Source organism: Apis cerana, linkage group LG4 (genome assembly GCF_029169275.1).
Source record: "Apis cerana isolate GH-2021 linkage group LG4, AcerK_1.0, whole genome shotgun sequence".
Classification (NCBI taxonomy): domain Eukaryota; kingdom Metazoa; phylum Arthropoda; class Insecta; order Hymenoptera; family Apidae; genus Apis; species Apis cerana.
In genome coordinates, this window is record NC_083855.1 from 10,615,284 (window position 1) to 10,635,240 (window position 19,957).

A 19,957-nucleotide genomic window follows, 5' to 3' on the forward strand; every position below is an offset into this window, starting at 1 on the left:
CAATAATTTATTTCTTTCAATATCTCTCGTTTTTATTTATTTTATTTATTTATTAAATAACGCGTGATCGAGTCGCGGCGTGTACATACAGCCGGCTTCATAGAGCCGCGGACTCCGGATATTTGGATACAAAAGATTGCGTTACTCGAAACAACGATTGGACGATAAAAATTATATGCAATCGTAGAAAGTAGTAATATCATAATTTACACGTTATTATAATCTAACGAAACGCAACGCGACGATCGGTCGAATATCAAAAAGAATTTGGATCGTTTTGATCGGCTCGACCGAGCCTCGTGCCTTCCTCCCCTTCCCTTTCATCTTCGATGGCCGCCAACCGCGATGGCACGCTACAGATTGTCGGTACAAGGTCCGTCCGCGTCGTCCGCGCACACACACGATCTTCCATTTTGACCGTTCGGCAGGCACAGTTGATCCTTGCTACACCTTCCGCTCTCGAATTGACACGCGTTGGTCACTGTTGTGGGCAGAGAATAATTCGTTCGTTCCCGATTAATCCGGCGCTCGATTATCTCCATTATCATTCCGCTTATCGCGCTCGTTTCGATTTTAATCGCTAAGTTTTAAGGGTTATGGCCAATTTACGAGGAGAGGTAATAACGTAAAACTTGATTTACCTCTCGGGCACGACTCGGGAACGACGACTATCCCGTATAATTTACCGCTTCCTCCTGGTGGTACCGATATGGCCTGTTTCCTGTCCCCGGTGCTCTTCATGGCAACTTCGATTTTGTGACTAGGACGGTAAATAATAATGGATGATTGAAATATCCTCCAACTTGCACTCCACTCTATCCAATATTTCCCGACTCGTTATACCCGACTCGTTTAAAGCTCTCAAAGTTTTTTCGTGCTTCAGTAGTAATTTTACCTTGTCGCGTCATACAATCTCTCGAATATTTAATTTTAAACTCGTCGAGTTAATTCGTCGTTGATCATTAACGAAAAAAAAAAAAAAGAGAAAAGAAAGAAAGAAAAATTTACACGTTCAGAGAGCGATATCGATCGCATCGATCGATTACTCACGTCTTCCAATCGGTCCAATAATAATGCTGCTGCGAGATCGCAAGGCCGAACGGGTAGGTGAGCTGGTTGGCGACCACGTTAATTTTCCTGCTATCGATCTCCATGCAGCCTGCGAACGAATATCGAAAAAAAAAAGGAGGACAAAGAGGACGGATATTACGGATGGATCGGACGATCGTGTCGCGTCTATTAGGGGGAGAAACATTCACGGGGATATCTGGCTCTTACTTATCGTAAAGGTTCCGGCGTCCGCCCAGCACAGCTCATCCATCGCCCAATCGATACTTAATGAATTCGGTAACTTGACGTAATCCCCTTGAAGGAAGATTGCACGATCAGTGCCGTCCTCGTTCGCCCACTCCAATTTCGGGGACGCGCGATTCCAATCGGACCAAAATATCTTTCTGAAATAATCGAATTTCATCCGTTTCGTCGAATTAACAAAATTTCCTCCTCCTCCTCTCTCCTTCCTTATTTCCCTCCCTCCTCTCCCGTCCATCCCATCGAATTATCAATTTTCACCAGAGAGAGGGAACGTTTCGCGTCGAATTTAATATCTGGCTGGACAGATGACACGAGCGACGGAGGGGAGGGGGAACGATACTCACCCACGATACGGGTGCACGGCTATTCCCCTAGGATTGACCAATCCATCGGAAACGAGCACCTTCCGTTTCTTCGTTTCGAGATTGGCCACCTCGACGGTCGTTTTCCCCGTCCAAAAAATATTTCTCGAGACCCAATCGATCGCCAATCCCTCCGGATTGCTAACTTTCGGCAAGAAAGTTTCGGCCATCGATCCGTTGTACGTCAACTCGATTATTCGATTACCTGCAACGATTATTCTCTGTTGTTCGTGTTTGCGCAAAAGAAAAGAGGGAAAATTAATTGCTCACGAAGATTTACTCAACGAGAGGAAACGAATCTTACCGCTGATGTCGCTCGAATAAGCCTTCCCGTTCATACAATCGATATCGATCGCGATCGCCATCTGCATGTACGCTATGTAAATAGGGCTTCCGGGATCCTCGTACGTCGGCGCGAATGGAATCCTCAACGTGGCCATTCCCTGATTCACCAACAGGAAGTTGGCCTCGTGTTTGGGCCTCGATTTGCAGTTGGTCCCATCCCCGGTGAAGCCTTCGTTACACACGCAGGCGAATTGATTCTCCCCAGCCGCGACGCATGTCGCGTCAGGCGAACAGATCGCGGGGTCGTGTCTGCACGAGGATTGCGGCAGGCACGTGAAACCGTCGCCGTAGTAGCCCTGAAATTACCCAAAATTCCTTCTTCTTCCTGAACGTCGTCCAATTCTCCTCTTCCACTTTTCCATTCCTCGCGTTCAATCGATTTACTCGACCGCCTCTCTCGTCCCGATTGGAAAGAGAAGAAGCGACGATCAAGTGGACGATCAGCCAGAAACCTATAATACCGCGGACGAATCTGCGGATTCAATAAACATACCTGCTGGCAGACGCAGACGAAATTCGCGGAGGTTTGATTGTAGCCGCAGACCGCGTTCCTGCCGCAATTATTCAGCACGTTGCAACCTATGTGGTCCTCGACGCATTGCCGGATCCCGTCACCGTTGTATCCCTCGGTGCACACGCACCTGTAGCCACCTTCGCCGGTCGAAACGCACTGCGCGTTCACGTGACACTGGGACGGGTTGGTCGAGCAATCGGACACCACGCATCGGCTGTCCACCATGCTGAATCCCGGATTGCACGTGCACTCGTAGCGGGAGCTCGCCGAATTGTACGAGCATCTTTCGTTCTCCAGACAGTAGGAACTGCTGCTGCATTCGTCTGTGTATGCGTGAAAACGAAGTTGCTAGTTCCAGTCGTAGAAGAACGGGTCTCGAAAAAGAGCAGATCGGGACAGCGTTCTTTTTTACAGGAGACGATGATCGCGGTCATGCTTTCGCTTCTTCGGGCGCAAGAAGCAAGAAGAATCTTGGCGGGGATGGGAATCTTTGCGACGAGTCGATGAACGATAGGGAGAGGGACAGCGAAAGGGAGGAGTAGAGAAGAAGAAGAAGAAGAAGAAGAAGAAGAAAGATACGAAAGATATGATATATGACCGATAGGGCTGCACGTGGTTCCGTCTCCCTCGAATCCTGGATTGCACACGCACTTGGCCAGAGACTCCTCTTGCTGGCAAGACGCGTTCGGGTCGCAAATGTCCACTTCCAAACAGGACACCTCTGTGTTGAAGACAACAGGGAATTGTGAATTCGCTCGTCGACGAACGTTTCTCGAGTTTCTCCTCGCGTACGAGCCACGATATTCGATATATTCGGAATGAGAATATGAATGGGGAAGATGCGGGCGAACGTACCTGTTTTTATGCACTCCATACCGTCACCCTCGTAACCCGGATTGCACCGGCATTCGTAGTCCGCTGTGCTGGTCACGTAGATGCATTGGGCGTAGGGGTGACATCTGTTCATCACGTTGCACGATACTAGACACAAGCGTGCGCAATTACGATAATGCTTCCAACTCGCATCGTGCGATTTCTATTTCTTCGATCGACTCGATATCGTTTTGGAAAAAGGAAAATAACGCTTACGCCTTTCCTTTTTTTTTGAAAAGACGTGCCAGATGTAAAACAGGTTGACCGTGGTATTTTTAATCTCGGAGGGAAAGATCCCTCCATCTTTCCGATATTCTTGCACTTGTACGTTTCGTATCGCGACCGATAAGACGGTCAACCTATTTTCAAAATGAGTTCGATCGAAAAATATGGAGGAGTAGAATTTGTAGTAGTGAGTATTATATGCGCGTGAAGCGTGAAGCTCGTGCAAAATATGTATTATTAGGCAGACCAAATTAGCAACGGCAAAGCGTATCGTACAGTGAACTCCGGATGGACCCATGGTTTCGTGTTTGTATCCAGGTCGTGGCACGCAAATCTCCTTCGAACGGTCGTAATTATGTCCCCAAGGACATATGCAGTTGTCTTCGTAGCATTCCGGGAGCGGGCGTGCCGATACTGGAACGCACGGTGCAAAATCGTTCGTCGCCACAGGTTAGTGAATCATCGTACGAGACGAGTGTAATCTTTTTTTCTTTTCTCTCTTTTACTTTTTCAACATCGTGCAATTAGTTCAAGTTCCGTGCATCGATCCGTGGGAAAAATTAATCTCTGATTCGACGCGTCTGTTTATTAGAATTAGAATTCACTCTCATTGATCAACGTGCAATTTTAACCATGCTTAAAAAATGCTTTGACAAAGGACAACTAGCCTGATTAAAATAAAGTGCACGAATTCGAACATCCGACGTTACAAGTTGAATAATGAAGAAGAAGGGGGGGAGGTCCCTTTGTCGCGGTTACTTACAGTCTCGGTCGTAGTCCGCGGTCCTTGTCTCCTCTTCCTGCCGCACGCATTCGTTATTCCGATACTCCCAGCCCCTTGAACACCAACACATCTCCTCCATGCATTGCGGTTTAGGCGGTTCGTCCGTTGTGGTTACCTCGGCGTCCGGGTAACACGTGTACCCATCGCCTGGAAACGATCGTGATCGTTGGCGCGGAAGGTGATACTCGGGATTCGTTCGAAAATGCAGCGCGGCTTCGGTGGAAAACGGCACGCGGGGAAATTGGCCCGATTTCGCGCGATTCCGCCCGTCGAATTATTCCCAATCGAAAATTCGATCGCGTTCCACGTTGATGAGCATATCGCGATATATTTAATTATCTGATTTCCACGGTTTTATTTGACCGTGTTAAATAATGTATCGAGGTGATGAATTTAATGGGTTCGACGAAATTGAATGACTCGACGGTTCCTGATGACACCGGAATTATATCGGCGGATTAAATTCGTTCGCTTAGAAAATCTCTCCGCGTCCCTGTTTAATCGAATTGAACACTCACCGATGAAACCTGGCAAACAGATGCAGATGTATTTCTGTTTTTCCGCGTCGAGATTGCAGAAACCGTTCGGGGAGCAGTTATCCTCGACGTCGCAGGGGGCTGTAACGATTGCTCGATTGATATCGAAGAGAGGAGATCGAGGAGATCGAAGAGATCGAGTCTTACCGCGTTGGGAGACTGGATAGCAACCCTGTTCCGTATCCTCGAATCCAGGCAGGCAGATGCAATTAGGCGCCCCCTCGATCATCACGCACTGCTCGTAATTGTCGCATCTGGTCTCCTCGCACGAGGGGAGCTCTGTATTGTCGACAAAAGATAGATACACCGATATTATCGACTGTTAGTAAAACGGAAAGGCCGTGTTGGAATTATCGATTTTTTTCGACCGAGTTACCGGTTGGTAACCCGAGTTTCCGTTGGTAAACGGCCAACTTACTGTCGCAAGTTCGACCATCCCCGGAGAAGCCGGGTCTGCACTGGCACGTGTGGCTACCCTCCTGATTGATGCACTGCGCGTCGGGGGAGCACATGTGCTTTCCTGCTGTACACTCGTTCACGTCGATGCAGATCGCGCTCCCGTCTTCCTCGTACAAATACTGGTAACTGACGCGATAAAAGTACGACGTTTCTTTGAGAATCTTTGAGAATTCTAATGAATAAATCGTGCAGAAAGGACGGCCAAGTTCGAGTGAAACTTCTTACCCAGGATTACAGACGCATTTGAAGCTGTCGCCGTCCACCACGCAGGAACTGTGATCGCCGCAAGTCTCCCTTCCTTGAATACACGGATCCTCCTCCTCGAGAGGCGTTACTTTGGTGTTGACAGCGAAACGTATAATCCCCTCGGTCGCTTCGTAAGTAGTGACGCCCCTGAAGAACTTGAGCCTGGTCGTATCGTCCTCGGGTTCGACGGTCAGATACGGACACTCGTTGTAATATATGGTCTCGTCCTGGACGAAGTCGAGCTCGCGACTCTCGCCGCCCTCGGTCAGTTTGCAAATTCTCTCGGCCCGCGAGCGGATCACGCCTGTTTGCACCCTCGTGTAAAGTTCATCGTAGTCCCCGTAATCGAGGCCGGTGTCCCGCCCCAATTGCGGCAACGTTCCTTCGATCTGCGCCTGCATCTTCAGCTGGCCAAACACGTCCAGGCCGAGGTAATTGCTTCGTATCGTTACTTTGTCGCCGGTTGACGGGAATGTCAACTCCGCCGTATGATTGAACAAACCCCCTGCAAACGATTGTTCGTTCCGTTATTGGCCAAAGTTTCGGGTCGAAGTCTCTCTAACTTTGGACGAAAGGAAGGGGAGGAATCGGGGGATGGGAGAGGCGTCCCCCCTCCCTTGGACAACCTTCCCTACCTGTCAGCTCGTAACCGTTTTTCGTCTCGCCGATCGGTTTAGCGAACAACCAACCGATCACTCCGCCCAGATTGCCAAGCAACTGGAAACTGGCCCCGATCTCCTCGGGCACCCTCGACAGGGCCGTGTACGTCCTTCCATCCTTCGTCTGCACGTAACACTGAAGATCCCTGGCGAGGAATTCCACGCCGTTGATCGTCCCGGAAATTCGCCCGTTCACTCGCAGCGGAACATCTGCAAATCGTATCGTTGTTTTAATCTCGTTGCCCGTCTAAATCAACTTCTCTAAATTAACCACTCTCACGGTCACGAGTCGATCAAAGAGATCTCTTTCTCTTCGGGCAGATCCACCCCATTTTACGAGGTCCTCGAAACGGCCACGTTTCCCTGCGCGATCTATGAATAGATCAGAGAGAACGGAATTGTCCGTTATCGGGCCTCGTTTCGCGGTGTTCGAAAAGGGGGAAGAGTCGGAGAGGGTTAAAAGCGCGGAGAGAGCTCTTGAAGGCGAATTTTTATGCGGCGTGGCTACATCAAAGGGATGTGACTCGCGGATAATTGGAGGGTTTACGACGACCGCCCCTCCTCGATTCTTACCGTTCGGCTGGCAGGACTTGCCGTTCCCGAAAAACCCTTGCTTGCAATGGCAGCAGAAGCCCACCTCGTAGTCGACACACGTCGCCTTGCTATGGCAAGTCGTTGCTCCCGTTCTGCAGTTAGCTACCTCGTTCGTCGCGCTGCTATCTGATCGGCGAACATCGAACAGAGACCGTTATATTAGCCACGGAAGAATCGTAAGAATCGAAGCGGCTTTCTCCACGAAGAACTTTACCTTCCACGTTGTCGGGAACTTTGATATCCTCCTCGTCGGAGATCGGCCCGACTTGGAACAGCCACTGGCCAGGTCTGTTCACGTTCGACCATCTGCAAGATGGAAAAAGAAAAAAAGAAAAAAGAAGAAGAAGAAAGAAAGTAGAAGAGAAACTCTCTCCTCGATCGAACGAATGACTCACTTGTCCACGTTCTGGATCTGATCCGTCCCCGAACCCCTCAGCGTGTACATCCTTCCCTCGCTCATCAATCCCGCCTGCGCCTTCGCGTCCGGCAACCCGTTCGGATGCGACTCACCTTGGATCCACTGGATACCGTCATCCGGGTACAACAGTTCCACGTAGGAGTGCGTGCCGTTCGACGAGATCGCCACCTGGTACGTGTTCACCTGAGGCGAGAGATGGAATTATCCGCGTGAACGAAGGACCGATCATCATCTCTGTATTCTTGGAAATAATAATAAATCCTCTCCTCGACTCACCTTGTCGCTTTTCCCATTGTAGTATCCAACGTCGACCCAAGTGGCGAGGAACGCGTGGGTCGGCACGAAGTCTGCCGCGTCCGTGAAAGCCGAGCGTACCATGCCCCCCGCTCTGGCCAGGATTTCCGGCGCGTCCGTCTCGCCGTAATACACTCTTCCGGATCCTCTCGTGTCCACGTGCGTGTAGAGAGGCGCGATAACCGGATCGTCGAGGGGGAACGCGATATTGAAGAACCTGTGCATCGCCCTCGCGAACGAGAGGACGCCATTTCCGTTCACCTGTGAAACCAGGGTAAGATCATCTCTTCTTTCTGCGCGTTGGTTAATTTCTTGAAATGGAAAAGTAACGGGAGGATGAAGGAGTGGGGGGATTCTAGGACCACTCGTAATTAAAACTCTCATTAGTCGGACGAGGCGTGCCGTCGTTTCGGTGTCTGGTTGGCGAAACTTTCATTATCCGTTCGATGTAATCCAGAGATAAAATTTCCCCGACGGTCTTTATCTAAGTTTTACCCCTTTCGAGTTAACCGTTAGGAGGTTTCTAAATTTCAGGCGGGGATATTTTCCAAAGGACGAAATCCGGATATCTAGATCCTCTGCTAGTTCGTAAGAAGAGTCGTAAAATAAAGAGTCGAAAGAAAGACTTTCCCGACTTTCGAATCTTTTTTAAAATCGATTTAAAATCGTTTCCATCGCGATTATCGGGAAATCGGGATAACTGTTGTCCCGAGATAAAATAAAATTGGGAGAAAAATTTGGTTAAAAGTAAATCGGCGCAAAATTTCGACGATTGGAATGATGAAACATTTTATATTTACGACGAGAGGTTCAACGAAGCTGAAACGAAAGGGGCGAGGTCTGGAGACGTTTCGTCGTTTCGTCGTCAATTGGCTAAACTGAAAAGCGCGCGCGTTGCTCCATATTCGTGGCGGCAGGGAGCAGCTGTTCCCTCGCCACCACGGGTCACGGTTCTTCGCGTTTAACGAGAACCGAGGACGAAATTAAAACTTCACCGAAACACTATTTTTGCTTTCCCGCGAATGTTTCCGTCGTCGGGACATCTGTTCACACGCGGCCTATTTCGTGGCGTATTTTTGGGTCACCGGGATCTCGATCTCGCCTCCTAAAGAAGTTTCTCCTTTCGGAAATGTTCCTCCACGATCTCGAGACGTAAGAATATCGCGAGCTTTTAAGTCGGGAAATTGAAACTCGATTAAGATCCTCGTGAATTATTTTTTATCTCCGTTTTTCGAATTTTCAATCTGGCGTTTTCCCATTTTAAAATCTTTCCCCCTAAAAATTGGGTAATTACAATTCGTCATAAATTGGCGCGGACAAATTGGTGGCTCGTTTCACGTTCACCAAGGCGTGACATAACGTAAAACAATAGGCGTTGAGAGGGTAGACGTGCGGGTGTAGGGACAAAAGGGAAGACGGAAGTAACGCTTGATAGTCAACGACCCTTGCTAATTGACCAAGTTTAACGCGACGATCAAATTCCGGCCTAGTTTCGACCGGTCCCACGTTCCGATTCCTCCAACTTTTGACCGCTCGACGCTGCTCGACGTATTGTTTTCACGTGCGGCTAATAACGCGGACGTCGCGTCAAATTTAACAGCCGGGCCGTATCGTTCAACGAGCGACCTGGTGTCCCCGGGGAATTGACACGAATTAAACCGAATCAGGGGATGATTCTCTTCGTCACGCTGATTGACTCGTTAGCTTTTCATACGGACGCTTCTACGTTCCGTAATATTTTCGAAACGCAAAGAACAATTTCGAAATTACGTTCTCGATCTCCGCCCCTTTCTTTTTTCCGATCACAATCGCGTTTACTTTTTCGACCCGTGATTAAAATTTATCCAGCGAGGGTATATTCCGTGCAATTTGGATTCGCCGTCCAATCGGGCCGCTTTCAATCGGGTTTCGGATCGCGATCAATCGGGTTTTTCTTTCGCGTGGAACGCGACCAATTTCGCGCCGAGTCGAATTTAATTGAAAGAGGAAAAGTAGAAACAGGGACAAGAAAGGAGGAATGGGGCCAGGAGAGAACAAAAAGAGTCCGGGAGCCAACTTCTCCATAATTATTCCGATCGAACGTCCACCCTTTCTCTCCTTTTAATCCCGGCCACGATCGATTCCAATCGGCACGGATTAGCCATTTCCGATTAGACGATTTTCCGTGCGATAATTACGGGGACGCCGGCAAACCAGGATCACCGATAATCGATGGGAGAGCAACCGCGACCAGTTCCACCGTCGAACATCGATCGTCTTCTCTCTCTCTCTGTTTTCGCTTCTCTTTCCTTCACGGCCCGTATAGATCGGCGGACGTTTTGACAGTGGCGCGTTTCGAGAGAGGAGACTCCGCCGCTATCTCCTTCGGGGCTATCGCTCGGGTCGTAGGTCAGAGCTGAGCCGATGACACACACGCACGCACACACGTAACCCTCCCTCCGGCTAATCGAATAAACCGAAGAGAAAACCGAAGTGAAAATAGACGATAGCTGGCTAGACGGTCTCGCGTCGCGAGCAATACGCGCCGAGGAAATCTCCGTCTTGTTGCCTTACTTGTTACCGATTCTTCGCTTCCTGATGCGGCTTCGCCGATCGTCGCGGAATGGAATAATTCGAACTTAACGATTCGTAACGTACCGTAATTGCATCTCCTCCTCGTGACCGTGAGCGCACGCGATCATATGGCGCGACGAGAGGCAACCCCCCTCGTGCGTTCAATCAATCGTCCATCAGCGGAATAACATCTCTCTCCCGCTCCAATTCACCTACACGGAAAAAGGAGAAAAAGCGACGGGAGCGGGACCTCTTCCCCTCTTCCCTCTCCCCGAGAAACTCTTCAAAAGAAATTGGATCTGCGGAAAATCTGCGGGATGGGTTCAATTAGCCGCGATAAACAAGAAGCTCCGCGGCTACTCGGTGCTCGTTGAGTAGACTGCTGGAAAACTGGATCGTTTCGGAGGGGACAGTTCGAAGGTCGCGCGCTTCCATCCCCTCGCGCGTGTTGATCAGGATCGATCGGGTGTTTTCCTCGAGGGGGGCGGGAGAGATGGATTCGCTCGAGGCGAGGTGAACAAGGCGGGCCGCACGCGCTAACGCAATCGTGTAATCGGCCGCAATCATTTTGATGACTGCGAATCGTCGACGATGAGCGACGAAATAGAGATGATTGTCGTGTAGGCAGCGAGTTCTAAGTAGATCGTCGCGGACGTATATCGCGACCCCGATATCTGTGTCAATCGATGCGAAGGTTTGCACGCCAAACAACCGTCGTTCCTTTCAATTTCACTCGAATTCTTCGTGCCAGCGCGACGCGACTCCGCCATCCTTCTTCCTCCTTAATTGCGACCAATTCAAATTACACGAGTATTTCTAAAATACCGACGCGTTGTACCAACTAGGATACCTCTCTCTCTCTCTATCGCATATGTAAAATTTAGCATGCGCAATGGAGGACTAACGACTCCTTAGACCAGTTAAAAACGCATTCACACGAGTTGGCGGTAATTTAATTAACCGCGAATTTTTCAAACGAGTTTAATTGGGGTCCGCGACGGTGGATGACGTCGCCGCGGCGGGAAGAATCGCGAGCCGAGGAATTTCGTAACGCGGCCCGCCGCCATCACTCCTACAAATCGTCGGTTAACTAATGTGGGAAAGCGTCAAGGCTAATTGGCCGCGTTTACACCGTAAATCGTCCATCGCATTAACGTCCATCTGGATGCAAATCCACCGGCGGCCGGTTTCCGATACCATTCGTTTAGCGAGATCGTATCTTCCGACGAGCGGACAACCAACAGGTATCTCTCTCTCTCTATCTCTCTCTCTCTCTCTTCGTTCCCTCTACTAAATTTCCGCGAAACGGTGCGCAATAAGCTAATTCCTGACTCTCCTTCTTTTTCTTCTTCTTTTTTTTTTTTTTTTCTCTTTTCCACGCATTATTTCCCCCTCTTATCGTGACGTTAAACGAGTTAAAGATAAAATTTAACGATAATCGAACAGTTGCTTCGATAATTTAGTGCTCGTCGAACGTAATAATAATAGTAATGGAAAATATTATATTAATAAATTTGAAACGTAATAAGAATAAATTCAACGACTGCTCCAAGTAACTTTATTCGAAATTTTTAACAAAGTTACTTTTTCGACGGATTAAACCAAAACTCTGATTAACGAAGCTCGTTAAAAAAAAACGGGAGATCGATGTATCTTCGTACATTGCATTTTTATATGTAGATTACTCGTCGAGTCGAGCGTTTATTTATCCATTTAATTAACGACAACCACGAATCGTTTGTCTCGCCGATTTATCGCCGCTCCTCGTATATTCTTGCGTAACGGGGATTAAAGAGTGGGGGGAGCGGAAGGCTAATTAAATATTTATCTGATGGCCGACGGAGCTTAATTAACCGTGCGGCCGCGAAACGAAAAACGGAGGGGTTTCCTAGAGAGCGAAACGAATCTGGAAGAGGCCGATCCCGATTCTATCGAGGCCCCGCATCTTGATGAATGGGATTCTCGCTATCTTTGCGATCCGAGTTCGTTAACGGATGTATCCCCCGACGATTAACCGTCGATAATCCCGGCAGGCTCCCTTCCGGTTGTACCCGGAGAACGCGTGCGGCTCGTTCGACCGCGTTGATTCGATAGACGGGAGACACGCGGGTGAAACGCGGGGAGGGGCCGTCGCGTCGATGATGCGTCCACGATTCGGCACGGCGATCGCTTTATCGACCGTGTCGATGAATGGAACAGGCGTGCGAGAGAGAGAGGGGCTCGATCGATGCCGTAAACGTAATACGTGATACGTGCGCGATATTCAAATTTTCAGGCTCGTTTTCCAACAGGTAATGATTGGAATTACGCGATGCTCGCGTATCGACGAAGGACATCTTATTAAGGAGGTAAACCGTGGGTCGTGGCGCGTAACGTCACGGGTCGCAATTATCATCCGCTCGATCGCGTGTGTTTTCTCCGCAGCGTGCGGTTTTTTACGAGGCGATAAAAAAGAAGAGGAGGAGGAGGAAAAGGAAGCACGGACACGTATGAGATCATACTACACCTCGTGGCGAGTGGATCAATTAGAAGGAGGACACCTCCCGATATACCTTGGTACACGCGTGGAGGAGGGGGAGACGAGGGGCGTAATCAATGTCCATTCAGAGCGCGTACGAGACTCCGACGTGAATCGGTTCGTGGAAAAGTGAGATCACCGTACAACCAATACATCTGTTTGTCTACCATGACTCAATACCGCTTTTCGCAGCTAATCTTAATAGCCGAAAAATTTGGTATCTAGATAAAGAAATCGGGGAAATCTTATCTCTCTTCCCCTTTTCGAGAATTCTAGCCGAGAAGTGAGTTTTCATTCTATTATTTCCTCTTTCTAGAAACGTTTTCGAGAAACTATTTCGAATTCGCGTCTTATCGCGAGTTGCTCGTTCGTTCGATCGATCGATCGATCGGTTCCATCGGTGGAGGCGAGCGTGGCCCGCGTGACAAGTGACGCGCAACGAGAAGCATGAGAAGCAGCTCGTGCGACGACCCAAGCGCAATTAACCGATTGCGCGCCGACTGCGGGACCGTTTGACCGTCATCGCGTACAATGAATTCGTGTCACGCCAGAAGATGACGACAGATTAGACCACGAGTCGAATTAAGGGGATGACCGAATGTTTCTCGCTTCTCGGCGCGAATTAATATTTAACGAAACCAGTTGCACCATTCTCGACAATCTTTCTCGAGACCTTGTCGGACCTCTTCCTCTCTCTCTCTTTTTTCTCTTCCATCGGGTCGAAATCGAAACGACGCGTTCCCCTAAGTGAATTATTTGTCGTACTTGAACAAGGGAACAGAAGAGACGTTTCCTCTTGCGACACACGCGTGCACACGTACACACACACACGAATGTCGGTCCTAATTTGAAACATTAAATAAACGATTTTCGTGTTGCTCTCCCCCTTTCCCCACAAAGCGTAAACAGTGGCACGCGCGCCCCGTGTTTACACAATTTCGCGCGCAGCAAGGGTTACTCGTCGTTCGAACGACGGATCCAGCAGCCCCCGCGGCCCTCGATCGAGGGTTTTACCGTGTATTTTTGTGAGCACCGAAATTAAACGGGGCCGGATGCGGAGTGGCCACCGCAACCCGGTGGAAAACCGCGGCGCGATCCATCCACGTTCTCGTTGGATAAAAATAACGATTTTATCCGCCGAATCCGCTTCCCTCTCCGCCGAGTTTTAAAATAAATCCTTGCCTTAGAGTCTCCATCTAATCCGCTGTTATAACGCGTAACAAAAATTATTCGCTCGAAATTCCATCTCGATCGATTTATCCGCCTGATTGAAATTAGAAAAAAAAAAAGAAAGAAAGAGAGAAAGAAAAAGAAAAAATCCATCGAATCGAATAAGCAACGAAACCGAGATTATAAAATGCGATGAACCGATACGAAGAATGAAAAAGTGGATTCTACTTACGAATATGGAATTGAAGATTTGATCGTAGAATGCGATAGGCGTCTTGAGAATCGTCTCCGCGGACAAGAGCAACCCGTTGGGATCCGTTTGCAGGATCGAGGTGCCGGGTATCGAGTAAGGGTAGAGATCGTTCTTGTTGAGGGCGACGGCGAAGGGCGCGATCAGGGCGAGCACCAGGGCCGGCCACGAGACGCTTAGACGACACGCGCGACGAGTCATTCTCTCTCTCTGACTGCCTTCACGCTACTGTCGATCGACACCGCCACGAAGGCGACCACGAGTTCTCTCTTGCCGCCCCCTAATCGCCTTTGCCCGCTCGTCCTCTCGGCCGCTCTTCTTTCGAACGCATGAAACACCGTCGTCTCTCTGCTCTCTCTCCCTGTGCCGCCGATAATTTCGTACCGTGGCCCCCCCTCCATCGCGCCAACGCTCGCCTCTTCGCACGCGAGTATCGAGCTTTCGCGACTCTGATTGTTTTTAAGCTTTTTTTTTCTTCTAATGTTTCTTTGTCTTCTTTCACTTTTTCTATTTATTTTTATTTATTTATCTATTTATCTATTTTCATTATTTTCCATTCGTTGTCGTTAGAATCTCGAGAGATTTGGTCGATTCGAAGTTTCGCGGTTGACGTTTTATTACGACGTTCGATCGTTTCGATGTGCAGAGAAGTGTGGACAATCTTCTTACGGATAAAGAAATAGAAAAATTGACGGATAACGGAGAAATACCAAGGAAAGAATTTTTCTATAATTTATTAGAGGATTGTTTTGCGCCACGCGATAAGGAGAATTCTAATCGCAGTTAGAGTAAATATTTTCCATCTTATTTACGATAGCTAATTTTTCTTGACTTTTGCAGGCTTTCGATAATAAATCGGGTTTCCAAGCTCATTTATTTTTCTCTTCGCGCGATACGTGTGCATAATTTCTTGCATTTGCGAAACGAATATTTATCAGATAGCCATCTTATTATCCGATCGCGCGTAACGCATTCGCATCCACACTCTACTCTCTCTCCATTATCAAGGTCTACGGGGATTATCCAATCTTCACACGCGTCTCGAAAGATTTAATTAGGGCGAATAATCGGAGGAGCTTACAATTGGATTTCAAGGTTGCTCCAAGATTGCCCACATCGAACGATCCGTGAAGAACCAGCGATTACCAATCCAAACCTCGATCCAACGTGATCCTCATCGGTGGGAGAGAATTTCGTTTCGACCTTGCGCGTTTCGAACGAAATCGAAAAAATTAAGTAAGAAAAAGAGAAGAGAACTAGTTTAACGATCCGATCCAATTTCGTTTAATGTCTCGTTTCAAACACCGTTACTTGTTTTTCACAGTAACAGCGCTCTTCCTCCCGGAGAAGAGCGTATCTCACGAGCCTTCATTGTTCCCCTTCCGCGTCATTCAGCTCGCTTCCGATTCCGCCTCTAATTACCGTCCTTACCTGCCTTACCTTCCCCATTCATCGCTCGCCCTCGCTCACTTAGAGATCGAGCACATCTGCTGATTGCCTCCACTTCTCCTCGCTCGTTCCTCTAGCTTCGCGCGAGACACGCCAAGTCTCGAGCCGAATTCCAGATACGTCGCTACGCATCGACTCTTGGCTCGAAAACGATCCAATAACTTGTCCGAGGAATTCTCGCGTGGAATCTTGCCCTCCCTCGCCTCCTCCTCCTCCTCCTCCTCGTGTCCTCTTCTTCGCAACGGTACCAAATTGTCTGGAATTCGGGGAAGAAAAACTCGTCCAGGCCGGAAGGGAGGGTGGAAGGGAGAGAGAGAGAATAAAAAAGAGAGTCGCGAATAAATACCGATCTGGAAATGGAAATTTCCGCCGATTACGATTTTATACACGTTGTAAATTGATCTTTATTACAAGAAATTACATGACTAATTTGTACATATAAAATATAAATATGGTACAAGTATTATGGTACAGTAGACGCGTGTGGTTTCTTTTTTTTTTTTCCTTTTTTACGTGTGTGGTGGGTTCTCGTGTACGTACGTTTCCTGTTAGGTATGTGCGCGCGCATGTGTATATGTACGTGTGTGTGTGTGTGTGTATAATTCTCGTAACGTTCGCTTCCTCGAGCGGAGGATGATGCGGAGGTCGATCAATCCTTAATCGTTAATCGCTATTTTACTTTACCGGTTGAATCGTTCACCAGTCGTGTTTCACGGTAGACGGAGTGACGCGTTTTCCTAAAACGTAAAAAAAAAAAAAAAAAGAAAAAAAACGGAAATGACGGTGAACAGGATAAACGTTGGGATAAGTTGGGACGCTGTTTCGGGAAAGGGGAAGAAAGATCGTCGTGCGTATTTGTTGAATTTGAGCGTTGCGTCTGTGAATCGGTCGCGGGACGAGTTCGGGTCGAAGCTAAACCGGAAAGAAAGGCGGAGATCGTGAAGATGGCGCGTGTGCACTCGGCGGTGGCGGGTTAAGAACAGTCTGGAAACATGGACGAATAGCGTACGGGTTCGTTTAACAAACGGACAACGACACAGGAATCTCGATCGCTTAACGATCGATCGGTCCGGTAGCTTCGAGAACGATTCTCTGCAACTAACGGGGATCGGTTAGATCCTGCGTTGCTCGGTGACCAGCGTGCACCCTCGTCTCGCTCGAATCGTCGAAATCGTCACGAAGTTAAATTGGATTATCGCGATCCGCTCTCTTGTTGGCAATGGTTATTTAAACGTGCGACGACACTGAATGACACGATTCGACGATATTCGTGGACGACCAAGAGTACAGATGAATTTTGTATGATCGCACGCGTAAGGGAATTAAGGTCTCTCAGCTTGGTATTCAGCGATCCAAGGCTGAACGACGAGGGCGAATGACGTCGAGCGACAAAGGCGCGGACGGTTTTCCACCGATATCGATGGTGGCCACGGTTCGAAAAGCTTGGATATCTCTGTTTCTCGGCGGCGCATTACCGGCATTCCCGGATTTATTTTCATCCGGTCTATTTTCATTCTCCGCGGTTCCATCCCCCTCTTCCTTCCACGCTCTACACCCACGCCCACGCCTCGACTCTATGCGAGATTCTCGCGCTTAAACTTCGCGTATTCCATCCCGTGCTCTCTGCCCCTCTTCTCCGTCGTTCGCGCCACGAGCCGCCTCTCGCTCTTCCATTCGAGGAGGAGAGAGGGCACACCTCGCGCACCGAGCAACCTTTTTTTTACGATTACGAATACGTTTACCGTGGAAAAGCGATGCTCCTCGCAGCATCCTTTTTTCTCCGATTACTTTCTCCCATTCGTTATCTCATCCCTTTCGTTTCGTCGTCCTTTCCTCTCGCTCTCGCTCGCTCGCTCGCTCGCATTCCCATCTTCGGTTCTCATCTTCGCTTCTAAAAGTGAATTACAGAGCCCTACGAAGTGCGGTAACTGTTGATAACGATTAAAGCTACGATAATATTCTTGAATTAACGTGCGTGCATTAAATACAATGACTACGACGCGCTTCATCTCGCCGTCTCTTCCCCGTCGAGTCTTATCGCGTTTATCGTATTTGCCGTATACGAAAGGATTTTCTCGTATCTTCCTTTCGCCGATATTCTCGCCTGGTTACCATCTTTTAGCGGTATTATATTTACGTATATTTGTCTCTATCTATTTCTTTTTATCTTGCACTGTCCGTCGCTTCTTCGTTCTTTCAAATTCGTATCAATTTATTTATTTTTTTTTTCCTTTCTTTCTTTCTTTCTTTCTTTCTTTTTTTTACGAATTCGGTGCGAATTCCACAGGAATCTATTCGATTTAAATTTCGGTACCGAAATCGTCGATCGAGGATTCGAGCATCCTCCGTTGCATTCGTTTTGTTTGTTTTTTTTCTCTTTCTTTTTCCAGAGGAATTCGATACTCGAATCTTGATCGACCAAGCACGCACGACACGATTCTTCGACGTAAAGTTTGCTCGCTCTACTCGTATTGGCGCTGTTCTCGAAACTTGGCCCACCAAAGTAGCATCAGAGCAATTATCATCTAATCTCGAAACATCGTATTTCCTCGACGATCCGGTCGATTTCGAATTCGAAGTGCAGAAACCGGTGATCCGGTTGAATTTTCCCTACGAGTCGAGTCGTCGACGATCGATCGGTATAAAAAATGCAGCACCAACTTGCTAAATTATTTCAGTGTCGACAAGTATGCGTCTCGCGCTATCTCGGCCAACGATCCTTTTTTTAACCTCGCCGGCAAACGTCTTATTTATCATCGCCTTCGAGAAACCTTGAATTCCGAGTCGCGATCGAGACGCAAAGGAAGGAACGAATTTCTTCCGAATCCGAAAAAAGGTGACACAAATTCACGGCTTAAACGCGGACGACGCTTTATCCATCTCGGCAAAAGGGAATGAAAAACTTCCTTACGAACGATTTATTTAGACGTGCGTAACAATGGCGACGACGATCACGATACACGACTAAACTTGTCATTTAACAACTATTGGACGGAGTCGAGCGACATCGTGAGAAAAAAGATTCCCATTCTCCTCCTCCCATCACCGACCTCGCTCGTCTCGTTTCTCTCTCTCTCTCTCTCTCTCTCTCTCTCTCTCTCTCTCTAATCGTTCACACTGCGATCCGCGTTGACGATCAGCACGCTGTCGCGCGCGCTGATCCAAATCTAGGTTAGGTGATCCGGATCCCCGTGGATGTTTCCGCCTGTCTCGAATACGATTGCCGCGGGCAGGAGTCGAAGCAGGTGATCAACAGGACGTGACTCTTGCACGCGTGCACGCGCTTCTGCAGGATACACGTCTCGGCCTCGAGCGCTTCAAGGAACGACGGATCTCGCCAGTCCATACTCTCCTCCACGTGAACTGCAATCGTGAAAAGTAGACAAAGTGTTATTAAAAAATATATATATATATATCTCGAGAGTGTTTGCGAGTATGGAGAGAGGCGAAGAAATACTGACGATCGTAGGTCCAGCGAGAGTCGGGCACCATGAGGCGTCTTTTAGCGTCGCGCAGCTCGAGCCTAAGAAGGCGCTGCCGTAGTCGCAGGTTGTGTATCCTGGACATCGTGCCACGTGGATCCGAGCGCAACCGCGCGCGCCTGTCCAGGATGTCCACGTCCTCGCTTGTGTACGCGAGTATCCCCGGGGCCGCGGATGGCGGTCGTGGCAGATGGGCCCGGCACTGGCCCCGTGACCGAAGCCCGCACTCTGCCACCCGCTGTTCCACCGCTGAAACACCCGCACAACGTCGAGGTTAGAACTCCCAAAGCGCCACCTGAGGAGAACCACCGTACGGAGGGACCATTTTAGAGGGTTTTCACCTTTGTCTTCTCGCGGGACGATTTCAGTGGGATGTGGGTCTTTGTACGTGGGTCTTTGTGCAAGATTTCGTCGACTATCTGTGTTCCTGTTGTGCGAGATTTTCCCTAGCTGTGGCATGCGATCGTTAATGGGACGAAGGAGAAGGAGAAGGGATCGGGGAAGTAAATTCCTCGGGGACACGTTTATTTATTGCCGGGAGGAAGGAAAGTCGGGGGAGCGGACAAATATCAACTACCTTGGTGCTCTTGAAGCGCTCCCGTATGCCTGGACGAGTCGCTGGCGATGCTGCTGGTCTCGCTGTCCCTGACGATGCTGTCGTAGCCAGAACTCTCCGCGCGATGCCTGGACAGAGTGGCTGGCGAGAGTTTCGCTGCCCGTGGCGTCGAGTCCGCCCCAGAATCGTATCCCTCCTTGTTCAAACCCATCGAGGAGCCGAGACTCGTAATTTTACGCTGCATTCGGCCCGAGGATGGGGCCGGTGACGGGATGGACAACTGCAGCGGTGCCGTTGCTGCAAAAATTGTCTCTCGTTTAGAATCTATCTACTCTAAAAACTGCTTCGATCAATAA

General features: G+C 48.9%; 2 protein-coding genes across 5 annotated transcripts in view; both read right to left on the minus strand.

Moving 5' to 3' along the window:
* Nucleotides 1–6: 6 nt before the first annotated feature.
* Nucleotides 7–14,561, minus strand: LOC107996129 (nidogen). The gene is given in 22 exon segments (XM_062074100.1): nt 7–481; nt 642–760; nt 1,051–1,159; nt 1,279–1,454; nt 1,659–1,881; nt 1,981–2,317; nt 2,515–2,858; nt 3,134–3,256; nt 3,391–3,516; nt 3,910–4,047; nt 4,397–4,564; nt 4,936–5,034; nt 5,101–5,232; nt 5,372–5,538; nt 5,638–6,163; nt 6,294–6,527; nt 6,891–7,037; nt 7,126–7,217; nt 7,307–7,512; nt 7,606–7,884; nt 14,097–14,324; nt 14,327–14,561. Coding segments are annotated over 22 exon segments (4,290 nt in total). The 5' UTR covers nt 14,516–14,561; the 3' UTR covers nt 7–353.
* A 1,375-nt stretch (nt 14,562–15,936) lies between these two features.
* The window catches only part of LOC107996057 (uncharacterized), a 245,573-nt gene continuing 241,552 nt past the window's right edge, over nt 15,937–19,957 (minus strand). The window contains exons 14-16 of one of the 4 annotated variants that reach the window (XM_062074097.1): nt 19,623–19,898; nt 19,025–19,294; nt 15,937–18,926 (exon numbers count right to left, since the gene is read on the minus strand). In XM_062074097.1, coding sequence (XP_061930081.1) covers nt 18,736–18,926; nt 19,025–19,294; nt 19,623–19,898 — 737 coding nt within the window. In that variant the 3' untranslated portion in view covers nt 15,937–18,735. Of the gene's footprint in view, nt 18,927–19,024; nt 19,341–19,619; nt 19,899–19,957 lie in introns of all 4 variants that reach the window. The other 3 variants (XM_062074096.1, XR_009829571.1, XR_009829570.1) reach the window with 3 other exon arrangements.